General features: G+C 35.4%; 4 protein-coding genes across 4 annotated transcripts; all 4 read left to right on the forward strand.

Moving 5' to 3' along the window:
* Positions 1 to 535: 535 nt before the first annotated feature.
* LOC106370910 (ABC transporter B family member 11) lies at positions 536 to 6,454 on the forward strand. Its single transcript, XM_013810910.3, has 11 exons — positions 536 to 810; positions 1,102 to 1,415; positions 1,495 to 1,549; positions 1,651 to 1,826; positions 1,926 to 2,147; positions 2,384 to 2,622; positions 3,019 to 4,690; positions 4,766 to 5,032; positions 5,159 to 5,422; positions 5,513 to 5,812; positions 5,891 to 6,454. The coding sequence occupies exons 2-11, from the start codon at positions 1,110 to 1,112 to the stop codon at positions 6,242 to 6,244; spliced, it is 3,855 nt and encodes a 1,284-aa protein (XP_013666364.2). The 5' UTR covers positions 536 to 810; positions 1,102 to 1,109; the 3' UTR covers positions 6,245 to 6,454.
* Positions 6,455 to 6,854: 400 nt separating this feature from the next.
* Positions 6,855 to 8,910, forward strand: LOC106370909 (ATP-dependent Clp protease proteolytic subunit 5, chloroplastic). The gene is made up of 9 exons (XM_048743337.1): positions 6,855 to 7,111; positions 7,182 to 7,289; positions 7,358 to 7,472; positions 7,544 to 7,636; positions 7,722 to 7,767; positions 7,878 to 7,950; positions 8,149 to 8,183; positions 8,283 to 8,371; positions 8,504 to 8,910. The coding sequence occupies exons 1-9, from the start codon at positions 6,981 to 6,983 to the stop codon at positions 8,696 to 8,698; spliced, it is 885 nt and encodes a 294-aa protein (XP_048599294.1). The 5' UTR covers positions 6,855 to 6,980; the 3' UTR covers positions 8,699 to 8,910.
* A 248-nt stretch (positions 8,911 to 9,158) lies between these two features.
* On the forward strand, positions 9,159 to 10,744 carry BNAA10G01210D. Its single transcript, XM_013809560.3, has one exon. The coding sequence runs from the start codon at positions 9,831 to 9,833 to the stop codon at positions 10,647 to 10,649; it is 819 nt and encodes a 272-aa protein (XP_013665014.1). The 5' UTR covers positions 9,159 to 9,830; the 3' UTR covers positions 10,650 to 10,744.
* A 4,142-nt stretch (positions 10,745 to 14,886) lies between these two features.
* Positions 14,887 to 19,201, forward strand: LOC106369400 (histone-lysine N-methyltransferase MEDEA-like). The gene is made up of 16 exons (XM_048743233.1): positions 14,887 to 15,226; positions 15,320 to 15,475; positions 15,696 to 15,783; positions 15,924 to 16,034; positions 16,125 to 16,166; positions 16,248 to 16,319; positions 16,394 to 16,468; positions 16,573 to 16,631; positions 17,044 to 17,143; positions 17,216 to 17,424; positions 17,698 to 17,829; positions 17,914 to 17,995; positions 18,083 to 18,160; positions 18,581 to 18,709; positions 18,792 to 18,869; positions 19,082 to 19,201. Exons 1-16 carry the CDS (start codon positions 15,069 to 15,071, stop codon positions 19,199 to 19,201), a joined length of 1,689 nt encoding a protein of 562 aa, XP_048599190.1. The 5' UTR covers positions 14,887 to 15,068.
* Positions 19,202 to 20,716: the final 1,515 nt, after the last annotated feature.

Genomic DNA, 20,716 nt, shown 5'->3' on the forward strand with positions numbered 1-20,716 from the left:
TGCGTTGGTTTGATACAGACTAGATGTGATTTCACGTAGCTCTTAAATGATATTATAATTTAATTTGACAGCTATTTTTTTAAAAAAAATTAACAACAAATTTTGTTTGCTAAATAAAACATGTATGTGGTTACTGTTTTTATTTTCTCTTAACATAATCTCACGAGGTACGGCATTTTGTGTGTGTGCATAATATGATATTTTTAAGATTATCATGTTTGCTGTTGGGAAAAAGAAAAACCAACCACAAATTCTGTCTGGTAGTGGTAAGTTTTAATCCTATCTAACATTTCTTATAATAGTCAGTCAATGCTCGTGTCCAAAACATTAGTTGATCATTTGGTTTTTACTTTTTATACAATAACCTAAATTGACGTTCAATAAATTCTGTATTAAAACTCTTATAGTTTTTCTTTTTAAATTTACAGAATAATTTTATTTCATATACAGTATATATATGTGTGTTCGTGAGAGGCAAAACAATATTTCTTGGGAGCAGGAAAAAAGAAAGAATTTTTTTTTGAATATAAACTTCAAAATGTATAATGATGATGCTTTTTGACTGATCCATATAACAATAGTTTATTCCCATTTCCCCTTGCTCCTCAAGCAATTTTCACCCAAAAATAACGATTGCATATAAAAAGGCAAAAAATGCTCTTAATTTTCTGCAGATACAAGTTGGAATCTACAAAGTTAGAATAAAATATACTAAACAAAGTTTATAACAAGTTCACAGTTTCGTCTTCTCACGTCTTATTCCCTCAAAGTTCCAAAAACCTTTCGATTTTCGCAGCTTCGCATCTTCAGGTCTGTTCTCTTTTAACTTCTTTCCTTTTCAGTTTCTTAATGTTTTTAATTGATCACCGATTTTTCGGGTAATCTAAAGCATGTGACTCTTTTCCCATAACAGACTCTGATTCATTGGTGATAGTTTCTGGGAACACTTTAGTTAGATTTTTTTTAAACGGACAAATCTTTTTCCACAAGTTGGTTTTTATATTTACATTAGCAAAACCTTTTTTCATAATATACGGTCGATCTCGATCTAGGTTTTATCAGATTTATAACGTTTTTCGAAATATTTATTTTCTCTGCCAGAGCCGGAGATGGACCGTGGCGAAGCCAGAGAAAGCGACTCTGTTTCACACGAACCTTCAACTTCTAAAACTCCCAGAGAAGGAGAAAAAGAAGATACTAAGAAGGAAAAAAACGATGAAAAGACGAAGACAGTTCCGTTCTACAAGCTATTTGCATTTGCTGATTCCATTGATGTGTTCTTGATGATCTGTGGCTCTGTTGGAGCGATGGGGAACGGTGTTTGTTTACCTCTCATGACATTGTTGTTTGGTGATCTCATTGATTCATTTGGACAAAACCAGAACAACAAAGACATTGTCGACGTTATCTCAAAAGTAAGCGGTGGTGGAACACAATAACCTTTTTAACTTTTTAGATATGTTCATAGTTACTAATAATGTTATTGTCTTGCAGGTTTGTCTTAAATTCGTCTACCTTGGACTTGGAACCCTAGGAGCAGCCTTTATTCGTAAGTCATAATCCATTTTCTAGCTTTAAAGTTTTTATCATTTTTTTTTTGTTTCTTCGTTGCTTTTTACACAAGTTTTTATTTTGTTGTTGTTGCTGCAGAGGTGGCTTCTTGGATGATCACGGGAGAGAGACAAGCAGCGAGGATAAGGAGTATGTATCTGAAAACAATTCTCAGACAAGACATTGGATTTTTCGATGTGGAAACAAACACAGGAGAGGTTGTTGGTAGAATGTCTGGAGATACTGTTCTTATACAAGACGCCATGGGTGAGAAGGTAATAATACCACAATAAATAAAACTTTGAAGCTTAAATAATATAATGACTATTTATTTATTTTTTAACAAAGAGATTATATTTTCTTGAATCTTGCAGGTTGGGAAGTTTATTCAGCTGGTATCTACATTCGTCGGTGGATTTGCATTAGCTTTTGTTAAAGGATGGTTATTAACATTGGTTATGTTAACTTCTATTCCACTTCTGGCTATGGCTGGTGCAGCCATGGCGATTATAGTCACTCGAGCTTCTTCCCGGGGACAAGCCGCTTATGCCAAAGCAGCAACTGTAGTTGAACAGACAATTGGTTCTATCCGAACGGTAATCAAACTCTACTTACATAAAGCTACAAATTTAACATCTGGGCTCCCTCAGTGTCCGGTGACCTACCTAGGCGTACTCCAGCCCGCGTAGGCTGCTACGGGCACTCGCCGCTAGTCTGGACCAATCTCGGTGGGGGCCAGGATACACCGGGTTATTCAAAAAAAAAAAAAAAGCTACAAAACACTCTTTGACTGAGATTTGTTTCTAAAATTTATTTTCTTTTTGTTTTAAAGGTTGCTTCTTTCACGGGAGAGAAACAAGCCATAAACAGCTACAAGAAGTTCATAACTTCAGCATATGAACAAAGCATTAAACAAGGTTTCTCTACTGGTTTGGGACTCGGAGTAATGTTCATGGTGTTCTTTAGCAGCTATGCTTTGGCCATTTGGTTTGGAGGAAAGATGATTGTTGAAAAAGGGTATACTGGTGGTGCTGTGATCAACGTGATCATCATTGTTGTCGCTGGTTCAATGTAAGTAAAATGCCGAGACGATCATTTACGGTAGATACTTCCTCTGTACTTAAAAGATTGTTGTTATAAAATTTGCATACATATTAGTAAAACTTAAATAAATATTTTATCTATAGAAAATTTAAACACACAGTTAATCTATTGACTTTTAGTTTTGTTTTTAAGTTTTTTGCTTCCTATTAAATTGCACCACTTATACTTTTAGATTTTAATTTATGTTTTACTTTAAAATCAAAATGTATTTAATTAAGTTTAAACAATTAATCTCTTAAATACAAAAACTAAAACATAGTGGATAATGTATATGAAGGGAGTGTAAGATACTAATCTTTTTTTTTACTTAACTTTGTGTGATTCCTAACAGTTATGTTCTGTTTTTTGTTTGTTTTCTTTTAGGTCGCTAGGACAAACATCTCCATGTCTAACCGCGTTTGCAGCGGGCCAAGCTGCAGCGTACAAGATGTTCGAGACGATTAAAAGAAAGCCTCTGATCGATGCTTACGACGAAAACGGAAAGGTTCTCGAAGACATCAGAGGAGACATCGAACTCAAAGACGTGCATTTCAGCTACCCGGCGAGACCGGACGAGGACATCTTCAACGGATTCTCCCTCTTCATCCCCAGCGGCGCAACGGCAGCGTTAGTAGGAGAAAGTGGAAGCGGAAAATCAACCGTGATCAGCTTGATCGAGAGGTTCTACGATCCGAAATCCGGAGAAGTACTAATCGACGGCGTTAACCTCAAGGAGTTTCAGCTGAAATGGATCAGAAGCAAGATCGGTTTGGTTAGCCAAGAACCGGTTCTGTTCTCGTCCAGCATCAGGGAGAATATAGCCTACGGGAAAGACAACGCGACCGTTGAAGAGATCAAAGCCGCCACGGAGCTAGCCAATGCTGCCAAGTTTATAGATAAGTTGCCTCAGGGGTTGGACACGATGGTGGGAGAGCACGGGACGCAGCTCTCGGGAGGACAGAAACAGAGGATAGCCATCGCGAGAGCTATTCTCAAAGACCCGAGGATCCTTCTCCTCGACGAAGCGACGAGCGCGCTTGATGCTGAATCCGAGAGAGTGGTGCAAGAGGCTTTGGATAGAGTGATGGTTAACCGGACTACGGTTATCGTCGCGCATCGGTTAAGCACGGTCCGAAATGCGGATATGATTGCGGTTATCCACCGCGGGAAAATGGTGGAGAAAGGTTCACATTCCGAGCTGTTGAGAGATCCTGAAGGAGCTTATTCGCAGCTGATTCGTTTACAAGAGATTAACAAAGGACACGATGCGAAAACATCGCCCGGATCATCTTTCCGGGGTTCGAATCTTAAGAAATCAATGGAAGGAGGATCGGTTATTAGCGGCGGGACGTCCTCCGTTGGGAATAGTAGCCGTCACCATTCGCTGAATGTACTCGGTTTAGCTGCTGGATTAGACCTTGGCGGAGGTAGCGTGAGCCAGAGGGTAGGTCAAGAGGAAACTAGTCAAGAACCGGCTCCGAAAGTATCTTTAACCAGGATCGCGGCTTTGAATAAAACCGAGATCCCGGTTCTACTTCTAGGGACCGTTGCAGCAGCAATCAACGGCGCGATTTTCCCGCTTTTCGGGATTTTGATTTCCCGAGTCATCGAAGCGTTTTTCAAACCGGCCGACCAGCTCAAGAAAGATTCGAGATTCTGGGCGATTATATTCGTAGCTCTTGGAGTGACTTCGCTGATCGTCTCACCGGTTCAGACCTATTTGTTTTCAGTAGCTGGAGGGAAGCTGATTCGACGGATTCGATCCATGTGTTTTGAGAAGGCCGTTCACATGGAGGTCGGGTGGTTCGACGAGCCGCAGAACTCGAGCGGTACGATGGGCGCGAGGCTTTCGGCCGATGCAGCTTTGATTAGGGCTTTGGTTGGGGACGCGTTGTCTCTAGCGGTTCAAAACGCTGCTTCCGCTGCGTCTGGATTGATCATAGCGTTCACCGCGAGCTGGGAGCTGGCGTTTATAATATTAGTGATGCTTCCTCTTATTGGTATCAATGGTTATATTCAAGTCAAGTTCATGAAAGGATTCACCGCAGACGCTAAGGTTGGTACCATCCTCTCTTTTTTTTATTCTTGTGGGTCAAGGAACTTATATTTGCTTTGGATTTTAACTTTGCAGACAAAGTACGAGGATGCGAGTCAGGTGGCTAACGATGCAGTGGGGAGTATAAGGACAGTGGCGTCTTTCTGCGCAGAGGAGAAAGTGATGCAGATGTATAAGAAGCAATGCGAAGGTCCGATAAAAGATGGGATAAAGCAAGGTTTCATCAGTGGATTAGGGTTTGGAGTCTCCTTCTTCATTCTATTTTCTGTCTACGCCACAAGCTTCTACGCAGGTGCTAGATTGGTTGAAGCTGGCAGGACTACTTTCAATAATGTTTTCCAGGTAAAGTAGTTGTCCTAAATTAATTTTCATGTCTCATAGTTTATAATAGCATAATTATCCGGCTTTAAAAAAAAACAATTTACATGTTTAAAAATCTGGATGGATCTTGATTTAAATATTTTCCAGGTGTTCTTTGCGTTAACGATGGCAGCTATTGGGATCTCTCAGTCGAGTACTTTCGCTCCTGATTCTAGTAAAGCTAAGGTTGCTGCTGCGTCCATCTTTGGAATCATCGATAGAAAATCGAAGATAGATTCGAGTGATGAGTCAGGGACGGTACTTGAGAACGTTAAGGGAGATATTGAGCTTCGTCACATAAGTTTCACTTATCCAGCAAGACCAGACATTCAGATCTTTCGTGATCTTTGCTTATCCATTCGTGCCGGAAAGGTAAAATATCACTCAAACTTTCTCGTTAACCATTTTTAATATCACTCGAGTTTTATGATAAGTTTCTTGTCCCTTGTCTTTTTTTTTCAGACCGTTGCTTTGGTCGGAGAGAGTGGGTCAGGGAAATCTACAGTGATCTCGCTGTTACAAAGATTCTACGATCCGGATTCGGGTAACATAACTCTAGACGGAGTTGAGCTCAAGAGTCTGCAGTTGAAATGGCTGAGACAACAAATGGGACTGGTGGGACAAGAGCCTGTCTTGTTCAACGACACCATCCGAGCCAACATTGCTTATGGCAAAGGAAGCGAAGAGGCAGCGACCGAGTCTGAGATCATAGCAGCTGCTGAGCTCGCCAATGCACACAAGTTCATCTCTAGCATTCAACAGGTAACGGAAAAAGTTTTGTTTTGTTTATTCTGCTTTTTAAAAAGTTTACTTACGCAACACTCAATCCACTTTTTTTAGGGCTACGACACGGTGGTAGGAGAAAGAGGGATTCAGCTATCAGGAGGACAGAAGCAGCGTGTGGCTATCGCACGAGCCATAGTGAAAGAGCCGAAGATATTGCTTTTGGACGAAGCAACGAGCGCTCTAGATGCGGAGTCAGAGCGAGTGGTTCAAGACGCGCTAGACCGAGTGATGGTGAACCGGACCACGGTCGTTGTGGCTCACCGGTTATCAACTATTAAAAACGCTGACGTGATCGCTGTGGTGAAGAACGGTGTGATAGCTGAGAAAGGAACTCACGAGAAGCTGATCAAAATCGAGGGTGGGGTTTATGCGTCGCTTGTGCAGCTCCACATGACTGCTTCCAACTGATGTATGCGAGGGATTCACAGTTTTGAGTCATGGGTGTCAAACCTAGTCTATGTACTAAATGAAAGTTTTGTTTTGTTTTCCATAATAAATATCATCAAAACCCCTTACCTAACAACCGAACTATACAATGAGTGATTAAAAACTATCCGAACCGATCTGGCAACCGGTTCTGGTCTTATTTTAGTTTAGTTCGGTATGGTTTTGAAAATAGTTTGGTTTTTATTTCTTCAAAAAACTAAAATAAATAAATAACCAAAAATATCCAAAAAAATCGAAAAACTCAACCAAAATACCTGAGTCTAACTGAAAATATCCAATTTTTTTTAAAAAATTATACCGAAATCTATCTGAAATAAAAAATGTGTTAGTTCGGAAGTTTAAAAACCGAGACTAACTGAACCAAACCTATTTTTTGGTTCACTTCGGTAGAATTGTGGCTGGACCAAATAGACCGAAACCAAAAATACTCTATTCGAATAACCGAAGTATCCAAAATCGCAGGGCTAAACGAATAAACCATGAATAAACCAAACGAATTATAACTCTCCAAAACCAGAAACTGACCCGCTCCATTGGGTTAAAACCCGACCCGATACGAAAATAGATAATAATCAATTAGAGCCTCTCTACTGAAGTCAGATTAGTCACACTCTTCGCAAGCAAAAAAAAAAAAAAAATCCCCAAATTTCGGATAAGCCTCGCCGGCGACGAAATCAGGGTTTCATCGAACAACAAGATGGCTCACGCTTGCGTCTCCACATCAGCTTCCTCTCTCAGGTTCACAGCCGGATTCGTCTCCGCGAGTCCCAACGCCTCCTCGTTCGATTCTCAGAAGCTTTCCCTCCCTTTCGAGCCTCTTCGTTCAAGGTAGTGTTTCTTCGCGAAATCGTAGATTAGATTTAGGGATTTGAAGGAACTGAACGAATTTGGTTTGCAGAAAGACGAAGAAGTTAGTTAGCGGCAGAAAGACGGCTCCGAAGGCTGTATACTCCGGCAACCTCTGGACTCCGGAGACTCCCTCTCCTCAAGGAGTTTGGTCCATCAGGTGAAGCTTTTGAGCTGTGATTGTTTTTTTTTGATGGTTGAATCTTGAACTGTGTTGTTACTTGGCAGAGATGATTTACAAGTCCCTTCTTCGCCTTACTTTCCTGTGTACGCTCAAGGACAAGGACCACCTCCTATGGTGCAAGAGCGTTTCCAGAGTATCATAAGCCAGCTCTTCCAATATGTAAGACTCTCTTTTGTTTAAAGATTATCAAAGTTTCAAGCTTTGATGAATTGGTTTCTTTTTTTCCTCAGAGGATTATTCGTTGTGGTGGTGCTGTGGATGATGATATGGCCAACATAATCGTAGCTCAGCTTCTTTACCTCGATGCTGTTGATCCTACTAAGGTCAGATCTTTATTTATCTCTTGTTCCTTGTTGCACAATGTTTTGCTTAGGATTCTGATTGTGCTTGCTTATTTATGTTTGACAGGATATTGTCATGTATGTGAACTCTCCTGGTGGATCAGTTACAGCTGGTAAATAATAACTCTTTATTAGCTTCTACTTTTCTCAGATATCGTTTCTCGTATGTATTTTTTTTTTTGGGTTCAGTGTTACTGATTCTTGTCTCTTTCACTTTCCTCAGGTATGGCTATATTCGATACTATGAGGCATATCCGACCTGATGTCTCCACTGTTTGTGTTGGTCTAGCTGCTAGGTATAACTTTCTCCATCCTTTAACTCTCATTATGCGTTTATGTTCTTAAGGTCTTCAGTGTGGTTGGCTGATCTTTATATTGGATGCATGACCAAAAGCATTTATGGAAAACAATTTCTTGTATGGGTGGATAATGTGAGTTTGTATGGATTGTAATACCTCCTTTTTTCTGTGTATGTGATTTTTTAAAATGTACAGTATGGGAGCCTTTCTGCTTAGTGCTGGAACCAAAGGTAGGCTCATAATCCTCTCATTCATAGTAAAATCTTTGGTTTAACTCTGTTCTTCTCAATTTCTTGGTGCGAGCTTAGCTTTATTTGTCATATCTGCAGGGAAAAGATACAGTCTCCCAAACTCAAGGATAATGATCCATCAGCCGCTTGGTGGAGCTCAAGGTGGCCAAACTGATATCGACATTCAGGTCATTTCATTAAACATCTTCTTATATTTGTTTTCCAGTCTCTGTCTTAAGTGTTTTTAAGGGACTAGATTGAGTTCAATATTCGATTTGATTTTTTAAACCTAACCTGGCAAGTTCATGATATGAAAACAGGCAAATGAAATGCTGCATCACAAGGCAAACCTAAACGGTTACCTCGCTTACCAGACTGGTCAAAGCCTAGAGAAGATAAACCAGGACACAGACCGTGATTTCTTCATGAGTGCTAAAGAAGCAAAAGATTACGGGCTTATCGATGGTGTTATCATGAACCCTCTTAAAGCCCTTCAGCCACTTGCAGCAGCTTGATCGCCTGAAGGTAGTGTTTCGGCTTAGCACATCTATTTTGATGGGTTTCCATAAAATGTGTGTTTGGTTCTAGAAAGAAATCAAAATCAGTAGCTGATACATACATGAAGAACAAGTAAAGTTTTCTTTATCTGCTGTTTGATTGAACAATGACTTTGTAATGTTTTGTTACTTTGTAATCGAATTATTGGTCATTCTTATTTCGCGTATCAGTATTCTAGTGTCGTACTTATATGCTGATAATCACTGATCGGTTAAATTGTGGAAGCAAATGTAGTTTGTTTCTAAGTGAAAAAAGTTACCGCATATACATTACCTTTTAACCGTTTTTTTGTCGGCTGCTTCTGGTAGCTTTCTTTGTGTGTTCTCACTTGATTTATTATGTTTAGACGGTAATGGATAGAACTTAAAAGATTTTACCAACTTAAGCATTTTTATTTGACTTTTATTTCGAAACTGAAAGTTACAACTCCACTAAACTTAATGATGTTGTCAATTTTTAAACACAAGGATTTATAACTAACTTTCTATTGAGTTATTACCTGTCGTTCAAGACCTTGAATTTATCTCCTTTTTTAGAAGAAAAATCAGGAAATACTAATATAATGTTTAATCTGCATATAGTATTGTATATACACGTATTTTTGGTCTAGCTTTTTAAAGATAGATGTGAAGCAAGTTTGTCCATGTAATGGTCGAACACTAAGATATGCAAGGGTCCTACGATGCATATTGGTCAAAGTCCATTGGCACATTATTTTCAATATAAAAATATGAACAACTTGTAGTAACCACCACGCTTAACGCGAGTTTTAGCTTAAAGTATTAACATTGTCCTCATTAATATTCTTTTTTCAAATATATTAAACCAACCACGAAGAGTATCGGCCGGCTTAACATATATGAAAATTGTGGGTAATTTTTCATTAGAAAAAAAAAACTGATTTCTTTTTGAAATAATAGATTAAAAAAGGAGGAATTGGAAAGGGACCTTTGAAGCTAGACGACGATCAACGTGGTTGCCAAACACACTTTCTAAAAGTGTTATATAAATGATATCCCCTGTTTCTTCTCATCCAAGCGACAGTGTCTTTCATTTTCTTCCTCAGTGTTTTATTTCTTTGCGATTAAGATGGAAGGCGAAGTAGCACAGAAGAACACAAGAGTCAGCTGGTCACTGCTTCGACCATTTCAAATGATATCCATTAGTCTTCTTAGCCTCCTCGTCCCTCTCTCCTTCCTCTTCCTTTCACGTCTCTCTCTCTCCTCAGTTCCCGTCACCGTCTCCCGCGTATCCTCATTTCTCCATCAAGCCGATGTCGGAGTCTTATACACAATCTTATCTCTCATCATCGTCTCCACTTTAGTCAACAACCTCTCAGGAAAACCAGAATGCTCTCTTTTGCATTCCCATCTCTACATCTGCTGGATCGTTCTCTTCCTCGTCCAAGCTTGTGTCGCCTTCGGAATCGAAGGAATCATGAGCACCACCACGCCAACAAATCCAGACGAAAACTTATTTCTTGCATCACAAGAAAGGTGGGTCTTGGTTAGGGTTATGTTCTTTTTAGGGCTACACGAAGTGATGATGATGTGGTTTAGAGTGGTGGTTAAGCCGGTGGTCGACGACACCGTTTTTGGGGTTTACGGGGAGGAGGAGAGATGGTCGGAGAGAGCGGTCGTTGCGGTGACTTTTGGTTTAATGTGGTGGTGGAGGCTAAGAGACGAGGTAGAAAGTTTGGTGGTGGTTGCACAGGTTAAACGTAAGCTTCTGGCTAGTTTGGATGCTTTTGACTTTTTGAACTGGTGGATGTATTACATATGTGTTGCGATTGGAATGGTGAAGATCTTCAAAGGTGTTTCGTATTTTGTGAATATGTTCATTTTGACCATTAAGAGGTCGAGAAAAGGATGTGAATCTTGTGTTGTTGTTGATGTTGATCATGTGTAAGACATTCGACACTTTTTAGTGTCAATTAAAGTTAAAAAAAAAACTCATTCAGTTGTTTTTTATCATTCTGATTTCTGACGGACTTAACTAGAATGTCAACAAATAGTATAATATTTTGATATTAACGATAAACTAGTCCTGTGCGGATATGAATTTTCGGTTTTTGATTATTTATTTAACTAAATGATGTATTTGTAATATTTGATGTACTATATTCAACAATTAAATATTTTTTTGGCATCTTAAACCATCTATTTACGACGAATATTCAATATCATATAAAAATTGAACAAATAGACAATTAGATAATTGTAGACGATATATAAAAACAATGGTTATTAACGTAAAATATGAAGAAATATTATATTATGACTTAGTATGACATAAAAGATTATAAATCAGTTATACATGTTTAAAGGAAATACAATGATTTTTAAACTTCTATGAAAAATTTAACATATAAAAAGGACGATGAATTAGTCATCAAATTGTAAATAATTTCATAATTTTATTAATAATAAATTATTTATAGTCTTTGTTTTTCGTCAATATAATTATTAAATGTCCATAACATTAATATATTAAAATGCCGTATTATGAAAGCCCATGTTGTAACAGTTTTTTTTCCGGGAAGTGTAACAAAAAAAAATTACCATTAACTCTTCGTTTTGTTTAAGTTCTTTGTCGGTAAAAGATTAAAAAAAATCTCTCTATCATTTTCAATGTTCAATTTGAAGCTTATTATGCGAAAATCATACGCAAATATAGGCAATTGGTTGGAATCTCTATATCTTTATATTCTTACAAATTTTAAATTTATTGTTTCCTCTTATGCAAGCAAATCAATTACCAAAGTAATAGATCAATTGGTTGGAATCAAATCTATTCTTATAATTAGTGTAATCATGGTTACAATTTCTATATTTAATAGGTACATTAAAGAGACGACATTGAAGATATTTTGTTTTGATTAATAAAAGATATTGGATTTTGAGTTAGTATTTATTGATTTGTTTTTTTATAAAGCTTAGAAAATCAATAAGATGATTGGTTGGTTGATACATCCTATAAAGAAAACGAAAACTATAGGTGGTTTGAATATTGTACATCGATAGATGCATGATGTAAGTTGACTATATAAAACTTGAGCATGATCATTTAAAACTAAAGTATAGTTAGGTTATATGCATTTGTTATATTGTAGTTAATATATTTTAAATATTACATATGTCAAGTGATTCATGTTTTCGTAAAAATAAAATTCAAGTTCATTATTGGGTTGTACTCGTTCGTAATAAGCTACGTTATATATGATGTATTTTTAGGTTTATTTAATGACATTAAGCTTAAATTTGATTAAGGAAAACTCATTAATTTAACTGGAAAAGACAAGCATTGAAATATGTAGGTTCATTTAATGACAATAAGTTTATATTTGAATAAGTAAAACACATTAATCTAACTGAAAAAGACAAGCATTAAAATAGGAAATTCAATTTAATTCTTAGTGGCATGGAAGTGTAATTAACTTTAAAAACTAAGGGGTATTTTCTAATGAGTACTTCTCTTTTAATAATAGAGATGGGTGTTCACATTGTTATTTTGTTAACAGGACCAGCGTAGGCCTATAATTTAACCCAGATCCGATATCCGAAATCAGTGTTTTGAAAATTCTGACTAAACACTTTGGTACTAAAAGTGATTTGAATCCGATTCAAGCCTTGTAGGCTCATAATAAGAAAATGAAACAGAGTTGGAAGAATTGCAATGCAAAATATAACTGTGTATCCTTTTTTTTAAACACATTTTAGTTTCATTATCATTCAACAATTTTAGGTACAGTGATTAGAGAGATACATCTTTTTTGATAATAAGTATAAACTACAATAAACATAGAAATTAAATGAGATAGATCTTTAAAAAATGACATCGGATTGCTTAAATGCATCGATAAGGCCTTCATGACTAAGTCCGGACAACTAGGAAATAGTCACAGAATATGGTTATGTGACGTTGCAAACCAGCTCTCACATGCGAGAAAAACTAAGGTAATTTTAACGATATTTTCTGATTCCGTGTAGACTGCTAAATAAGATGATAAATTGGTGAAGACAAAACCAAAACTCAGCAACAAAACCGAAGGATCGTCTCTTTTCATAGAAAGGAGAAAAAGTGACAAGTTATTCTTCTCAAGGAAGAGGATGATGTAGACATAAACGAGCCCGATGAGACCACATGTAAATTCTTCAAAACAATTGACATTATGCTCAAATTAAAGGCTCTTGTGAACCCATAGAAAATTTTTAAATTTTTTGCCACATAAATCAAATCATCACAATCCATAAACATGAACTTGAGATTTGGTAGGCCAATATGTGGGTTTACAATAAGAAACATTAGAGGCCTAGGCCAACATATTTAGCACTCTCGGTTTGGAGAGCAAACAACGCTTGATCGAGAGATATGACAGATTCAAATTTTTCTAGAGTCAAAAGGGTTATCGCATGCGAGTCATGCAGCAAGGAAAAGTGGTAATATATCCTCATTGGAGTCGGCAAGATTCACAGCAGGATATGTTAGAAGTGAAGGAGACACACCACTAACACATCAGATCTCGACATATCTAGAGAGGAGGATTTTCTGGAATGGAGATGATTGTTTCGATTTGAGAGTGTTCATCCTTTTCACTATGAACTTCCAAACCTAAACGATGGTTCAAGCGTGGAACCCCACAAACAACACTCACCTGGTCACCGTAAGAGGGGAGAACTTACAGTGAGAAAAAATAGAGTTCCAGTGAAAATTTCTGTTAGAAGCCTCTACAAGATATTGAGGAGGACATAGCTCACAAATATGAGCGAGGAACCAATAAAGAGACTTCAGTGAGGAGAGAGAGCAATAAGATCACCCGCATGATCTCAGGCAATAAAGAAACTAAGTACAAAAGAAAAAGTGAGAGAGAATCCGAAAGGATACATAACTAAAACAAACAGAGAATGAAAACGATAGCCACGATGCTGACGAGCAAAATCGTCACCGACGCCAAAAAATGATTTCAAAGGAGGTTGCTCTTAATTGTGACTGAGAGATTAGGGCGAACTCGTGCATGTGCATATAACCGTGTATACATTTTCGCAAAATACAAATGCTATGTACCAGTAGATTTATTCGTAAAATCGAATATTTTATTTCGGCTATATCCAGAACGGGCTCGGTAGAAAACCATACATATTAAGTATTAAATCTACAATAAAACATTTCATATTATCTTCCTTTCAATCCATGCAGTTCCATATATACGTTTATTCCTGGTCAGAGTTTTCATTGTTATTTTTCTTTGCCATGGTTTCTTTTATGTATCCTATTTAAACCACATACATTGGCTTCCAACAACATCAGAAAGCACTTGAAAATAAGAAGCGAGGGGGTAATGGAGAAGGTAAATTTACATGTTTGTTACACCATTTCTAGCTTTCTCATTATTTAACTTGTTTAGAGTGGAATCGAAGATTGTTTGAAAATCGGCAGAACTCTTTGGTATTCTAGTCGACTAGGATCTAAATCAGCAATATAATCTAGAATTTGAGCAATACTATGCAGCGCAAAACAGATCTGATTTACTAGTGTAGTAACATAGGATTTAGTTGGTTGTAACGATAGGTATTCCTTCTGATAGATTTATGTTATACGTCCGATGATCCATAAAACTGCTCAGAAGCGAGCACTAATAGGCATGACTGGATATGTGCCAAACTTAATGAAACATTGGTTTTGACCCCCAAATTTTTTATAGATTTTTTATACCAGCATAAGTTTTCAAATTATGAAGAAAAATTGTTTTTAAAAAATTCTTAAGAAATGTTTATTGCTTCCAAATTTTCAGATCCGGTACTGTTTACAGAAATTTCGTCATTTCTATTTGGTTTGTGGTGTATAAGTGATTCTGCTTATCTTTCCTGTGTATAAAATTTTTCGTGATTTGCTTCTCTTTAATTTTGATTTTATATTAGAAAAGGCGTAAAGATGGCAAGGAGTTGCTACCCGACTTGAATGAGGTCAAAGCGCAAATCGGAAAAGAAAGATTTGATCATATTAATGTAAGTAACTCTTGGTTGCTTCTTTACATCTCTTTTCAGCGTAATATACAGTATTAAAACCCGAAGGTAGCTTTAAATGCCAAATATCGATAAAACGCTTGATTATATGGATCATCAGAAGTCGCTCAACTATATATTAAAAGCTAAGGGTGAAACCACATGAACATTGTATATTCATTTTCTAAGATAATTTACCATATTTGATTGACAGAATAAATTCAAGTCGAGAGTCTTACCGAGTGTGACTGCTCATGCTGCCCATAATCATTTGCTTCCCTTAACCCGGCACAATGGAAAGCGTAACAACGAAACAGCCATCAAAATGCTTTCTTCGAGAATGGAACCTCTAGTCCATCATTTCAATGAAAATGATGATATTTCTTATGAAGAAGTTACATTTAAAATTCCTGATGAAGAGGTTACCAAGCTTATATCTGTTAAACAGCTACCTCGATCCCTTACCTGGGTTTTCACGGATAGGTATGTTTGTTTTATTTCACATTAAATTCAACAATCAACCATATACAATATATAGCACTTATATTGCATCTATATATTTCGTTAACATTGCAGTAATCAGCTAATGGCTGCAAGTGAGTCTGTGATTGGTAAGAAACAATTCCATTATGTGGATGGTGAGGCAGTGGAATTGAGTCCTGACAAGAAAAAGTATGAAGACGCCAAGAAACAAAAAATGGAGTTTTCCAAAGAGGTTGATCGGTTTATATGGTTAGTTTTTTGCGTTACATACGTTTTTGGTTATTTAGTGATCACTTATATATGCATGCAAGTAGTGCATTCATACACAACTTCGATTCTGAAATAATTTAACTATATTTTATAAATATGTACATGAACTAAGACCTTTACTTTTCTTTACCGATAGATATTGAGACGTACGGTTCATTAATATACGTTGTTAATGCTAATTTAGTCAATGATTTTGTAGGAAGATTGGTCAGAAATATAGTCTGGATGATCTGGTGGTGCAGAGGACTCTATCCAAGTTCCTTGAACTGAAGGTTTCAGATATTTTGGTAATAATATGATTGAATCTAATGATCCATCAATGAATAATCTTTTTCTTTTTGTTAATGATCGATCAATATATAATCTTTCTGCTTATTTTTTCTCATTCATCCTCGTGAAAAATGTTTTAATTTCGAGTATAATGTAGGAGAGATACAATAAGCTTAAGAATGATGGAGATATTGGTGAAATTTCTGACAAAAGCAAATTTATTTCTGTTCCGGCAACTGCTGATAAGCACTTTTGCCGTCGTTGCTTGGTAACTTTTGAATCTTTATTTTTTTGTCACCAAAATATATACATACATATATATATATATATACACATGTTTTACTACTATTTTTTACAGATATTCGACTGTCATCTTCATGAAGAATATCAGCCTCTGCCTGTAAGCTTTTATTTATTTATTTTTGCGTTGCATAAGCCTAAAGCTTAGTGATTAATTAATTTGATGACTTTGGCTTGTCAGAGAGAAAACAAATCTAATTTGTTTGAGAGGGAAGATGCTGAAAAACAATGCAGTAAGCATTGTTACCTTAAGGTAACTCTCTCCCTCTTTCGATCGCACACACAATAGTTGTCATATCTTAATTATGTTTATTACTGGTTTAATAGCCAAGGAGTTTCATAGAAGCTGATCATGTGGTGGATAATGATAACTCTATATCAAACGATAAAGGGAATAATGTGGTCACAGGTACAAACACAGAAACTGTAAACTGTACATGTACTAACTGATCGATCCTAATGAACTAATAAAAAATATTACAGAGATGTCACATACATATAATGAGTGGAGCCCTGTAGACAAGAATCTTTACTTGCAAGGAGTTGAAATCTTTGGGAGAAACAGGTAAAAATATAAAATAAAGCCATGTTATTAACATACAAATAATCTAAAATGACAATTCCCTAAATATTTCTTCATAAAAAATCTTCTTTATCAAAACTGAAACATTTGGTCACACACAAATTTACAAATGTACGTTAGACCGGAAAAAGTTACATTTATACACCCGGTATCATGTTTTCACTGAGTTTAGTTTTATTTTTTTTTATTTTTTTGGTCAAGAGTTTTATTAATTAAAAAAGGACTCCGTAAAATGACATTATATGTTAGGTTTGATATAATACATTGTAGAGGTATTTGCAATAAGTTTTCTCTCTCCCTATATATATATGATATTTTTATCTTATCTAGTGTTGATGTTCCAATATATATACTAAAGCTTAGTTTGTGTTCCTTGTCCATGTGCTGGCCGCAGTTGTCTTATTACAAGAAACTTACTTTCCGGACATAAGACGTGTTTAGAGGTTTACAATTACATGCGGGAGCAAGATCAAACTCCAGAAATAGACAATCAGGTAAATTTAAATATGCAGTCTTCATGACATTTATCTTTACTTGATTAAATCTTACTGATGATTTCATTAAAGGTTAATAAAGAGATATCTCGGAAAAAAACTAAGTTTGCCAGAAAAAGAGCCAAACTCAAAAAACATGTTTGTTATCCACCTGCTATAAAAAATTCAGCTAAGGAATTAAATAAGGAGTATAAGCAGTACACACCATGCACTTGCGAACCAGTATGTGGAGATCAATGCCCTTGTTTAACTAGCGGAAATGTCTGTGAGAAGTATTGCGGGTATGTATCACTAATTCTTCATATTCACTCTCCAAAACTAATCGCACACTCATTTTTCCATTACATTAGGTTAGACTATTAATTCTAACCACTTTATGTGATGTTGAGTTTTCGGGGAGAAAAACTTAACGAGGGTATATTCAGCAAAAAAAAACATTTTTAGCAATGATATATAGTATGCCGGTTTGAGTCCAAAATAAAGGCACATCAATGACAGTATCCTAAACCAATAGGCTACAGGCTTTTTATATCATAAGTTCATGTTTTTATCAGGTGTCTAAAGACATGCAAGAATCGTTTTGGGGGATGTAACTGTGCAAAGGGTCAATGCAGTAACCGACAATGTCCTTGCTTTTCTATTTCTCGTGAATGCGATCCAGATATTTGTCGCAGTTGTTCGCTTAGGTAACTTTTCATTTTAATATCAAATTCGATATGACTAAATCTCAACAAAAAATAAAGTTCTAAGAAAACTTTGTTTTATATTAGCTGTGGAGATGGCTCTCTCGGTGAGGCATCACAGCCAATCCAATGCATGAACATGCGATTCCTCCTTAAGAAACACAAGAAGGTAACCATCGACATAATCATCCTCTATTTTTTTTATCGGTAATACTAATATTGCTAATTTATTCGCTATTTTTTTATTATTCACTAGATTCTCCTTGCAATGTCTGATGTTCATGGATGGGGTGCATTTACACGGGTAAGTTATCATACGTATGTCAGAATATGGGTTAAATTTTTAATTAACACCAAAGGGTCTAAAACACCTATATAATATAAGGTTTTCATGATAGGAATTTAAAAAAAAATAATAATTAACCGAAAAAAATAGAGTTAACGATTTGTTAAACTTATTCTTCAGACATTAGAATTAACTTCTTCTTTTTTGAACAAACATTAGAATTAATTTTTTATAATGCATTCTTCTTAATTGCTTATGTTCTTGAAATCAATTTTAGGTAGATCATACTATAACAGTTGCTAGAAGTGTTTTTTTTTGGTCAATCTAGAAGTGTTAAGATTCGGACTAGCTTGGTCCCAGTAATACTAACTTCCTATATGCGCGAATATAACTTCCTCTTTCTCTCTTTGTTTAAAGTTTTTTTCAAAGTTTAGACCATTAATGATATACTCTGAGTTGATCTATCAGCACTCTCTAAAGAAAAATGAGTTTCTCGGAGAATATACTGGCGAATTGGTTTCTTATGAGGAAGCAGAGGAACGTGGGAGAGCAGAAAGAAAGAATGGTTTTTCCTATCTCTTTACCTTGAATGATAAGGTAACTCCAGTCTCCGACCTCTTCTTCAGACTGGTACTTACATGTTTATCAGTCCCCAGTTACAAATTTGTTCTCATTACAGATCTGCATTGATGCTCGCCGTAAAGGGAACAAGCTTAAATTTCTCAATCACTCATCAAAGCCAAACTGCTACGCCAAGGTACCAAGCCACTGTACTTTAATCTCAGACATATATTAACCCTAGACAAATACTGATTCATTTATAAAAAAAAAAGATAAATCATGCGTATATCAACTAAGTCGTTGGTGACAGGTTCTAATATACAATTAATCATATCTCCAAAACATTCCGAGAAACTCAAACTGATAAAATGATGATCTTTCAATTTTTAATTGTGGTTTCGTGTGCAGTTGATGGTCGTCAGAGGAGATCATAGGATTGGTTTGTTTGCGGATAAAAATATCGGGGAAGGTGAGGAGCTTTTCTTCCACTATTGCTATGGACCAGGACATGCGGATTGGTCTCAATAGACGTGGATCTGAGGAAACTATGATGCTATTCTTTTTTACAAACAAAAAAAACACTATAATGCTATTCTGCGTTACTACACCAAATTTTTTTAACTATCTTCTTTGTATGTTTTATAAGGTTTGTCTCTTTTGTCTCGTGTTTTTGAAACTCCTAAATTTCCTTTGATATTACTCAATTAAAACCTAATTTTTTTATGTTCGTTTTCTAGAACTTTGAAAGAAAAAGACTATGAATAATTTACATTTTGTAATCATCTTATAGCCAAATTGCATCTATGCTCATAATCAAAAACAAGTATGCATGTATTTATATATAAAAGACTTCTCTTATGAATTTATAATTCAATAACAATTAGCTATGGATAAACTGATTCAGCAGCTACGTTTATATAAACTTAGGTATTGATTTGTTGATATAAAAATTATATGGATTTTGGTAATATATGGAACATGTTATTTAGTCGAAAAAAACAACAAAGAAAAGTCTCGTGCGTCTAGCAAAACTGGTAATAATTCGCAGAAGAAAACATAGTCTTTAATTTTTGTGCTAGCTACTATGAAGTGTCTTCTAAAAACAAACATATGCGAATATGAATGACAAAGTTATTTTGCATTTGGAAATACATTGCTCTGAATCTATGCATAACTATACAAAGAATTGTGAATATTTACCAACAAAGTGGCTGTAGTATAGTGGTAAGTATCCCGCGTTGTGGCCGTGGAGACCCGGGCTCGAATCCCGGCAGCCACACATTTTTTGGTACGGAAAATGGGTTTTAAATAAGTAAATCGCTATTAGATCGCTACCGTCCATCTCTCCACCTGTCCGCTAAATCTCGCGCTATCTAATATATTAAAACATGACTTCTTTTCATGTGTGATTTTTTTAGTTTGGACCATTCCTAGAAAATATCATATTTTACATAAGTTCATTATTATATCTTTTAATATCTTTATCTTTTTATTTGAAATACCAATGAATATATTTAAAATGTTCTAACAAAATCTTTTTAAAATCTTCTTAGAATCTTTTTTAATTTACTTTCAAAAATTAGTTAGTTTTAATTTAAATTATCATAAAATATAATTAGAAATAAAAATTGAATATAGTTTTGGTTTATAAACGAAAATTTAAATAAAATGAAATTAATTAATTTCAAAAATGCATTTACTAATAATTTTTAAATATTTTGTTAGAAATAAATATTTATTTCTATTTTAATTTTTTTCAAATTTTTTTTCTAATAAAATAAAAATTATGATTTTTTGATGAGTGATATTTTTATTTGGACCATCATTTAAATTTTCTATTAAATGTATATCACTAATGCTAATATATATAATATTTTTAACTACTTTAATCATAATATCTTTTATATCTTTTATTTTTTAAAAAAATTTCAAAATTCTAACAAATCTCTTGAAAAAGATTATAATAAGATCTTAATTGTTATAAATTGAATATAAATATTTTCAACTAATTTAGTAATTAGTAATGAAATGTTACTAAAAGAA

This window comes from Brassica napus, chromosome A10, assembly GCF_020379485.1.
Source record: "Brassica napus cultivar Da-Ae chromosome A10, Da-Ae, whole genome shotgun sequence".
NCBI lineage: Eukaryota > Viridiplantae > Streptophyta > Magnoliopsida > Brassicales > Brassicaceae > Brassica > Brassica napus.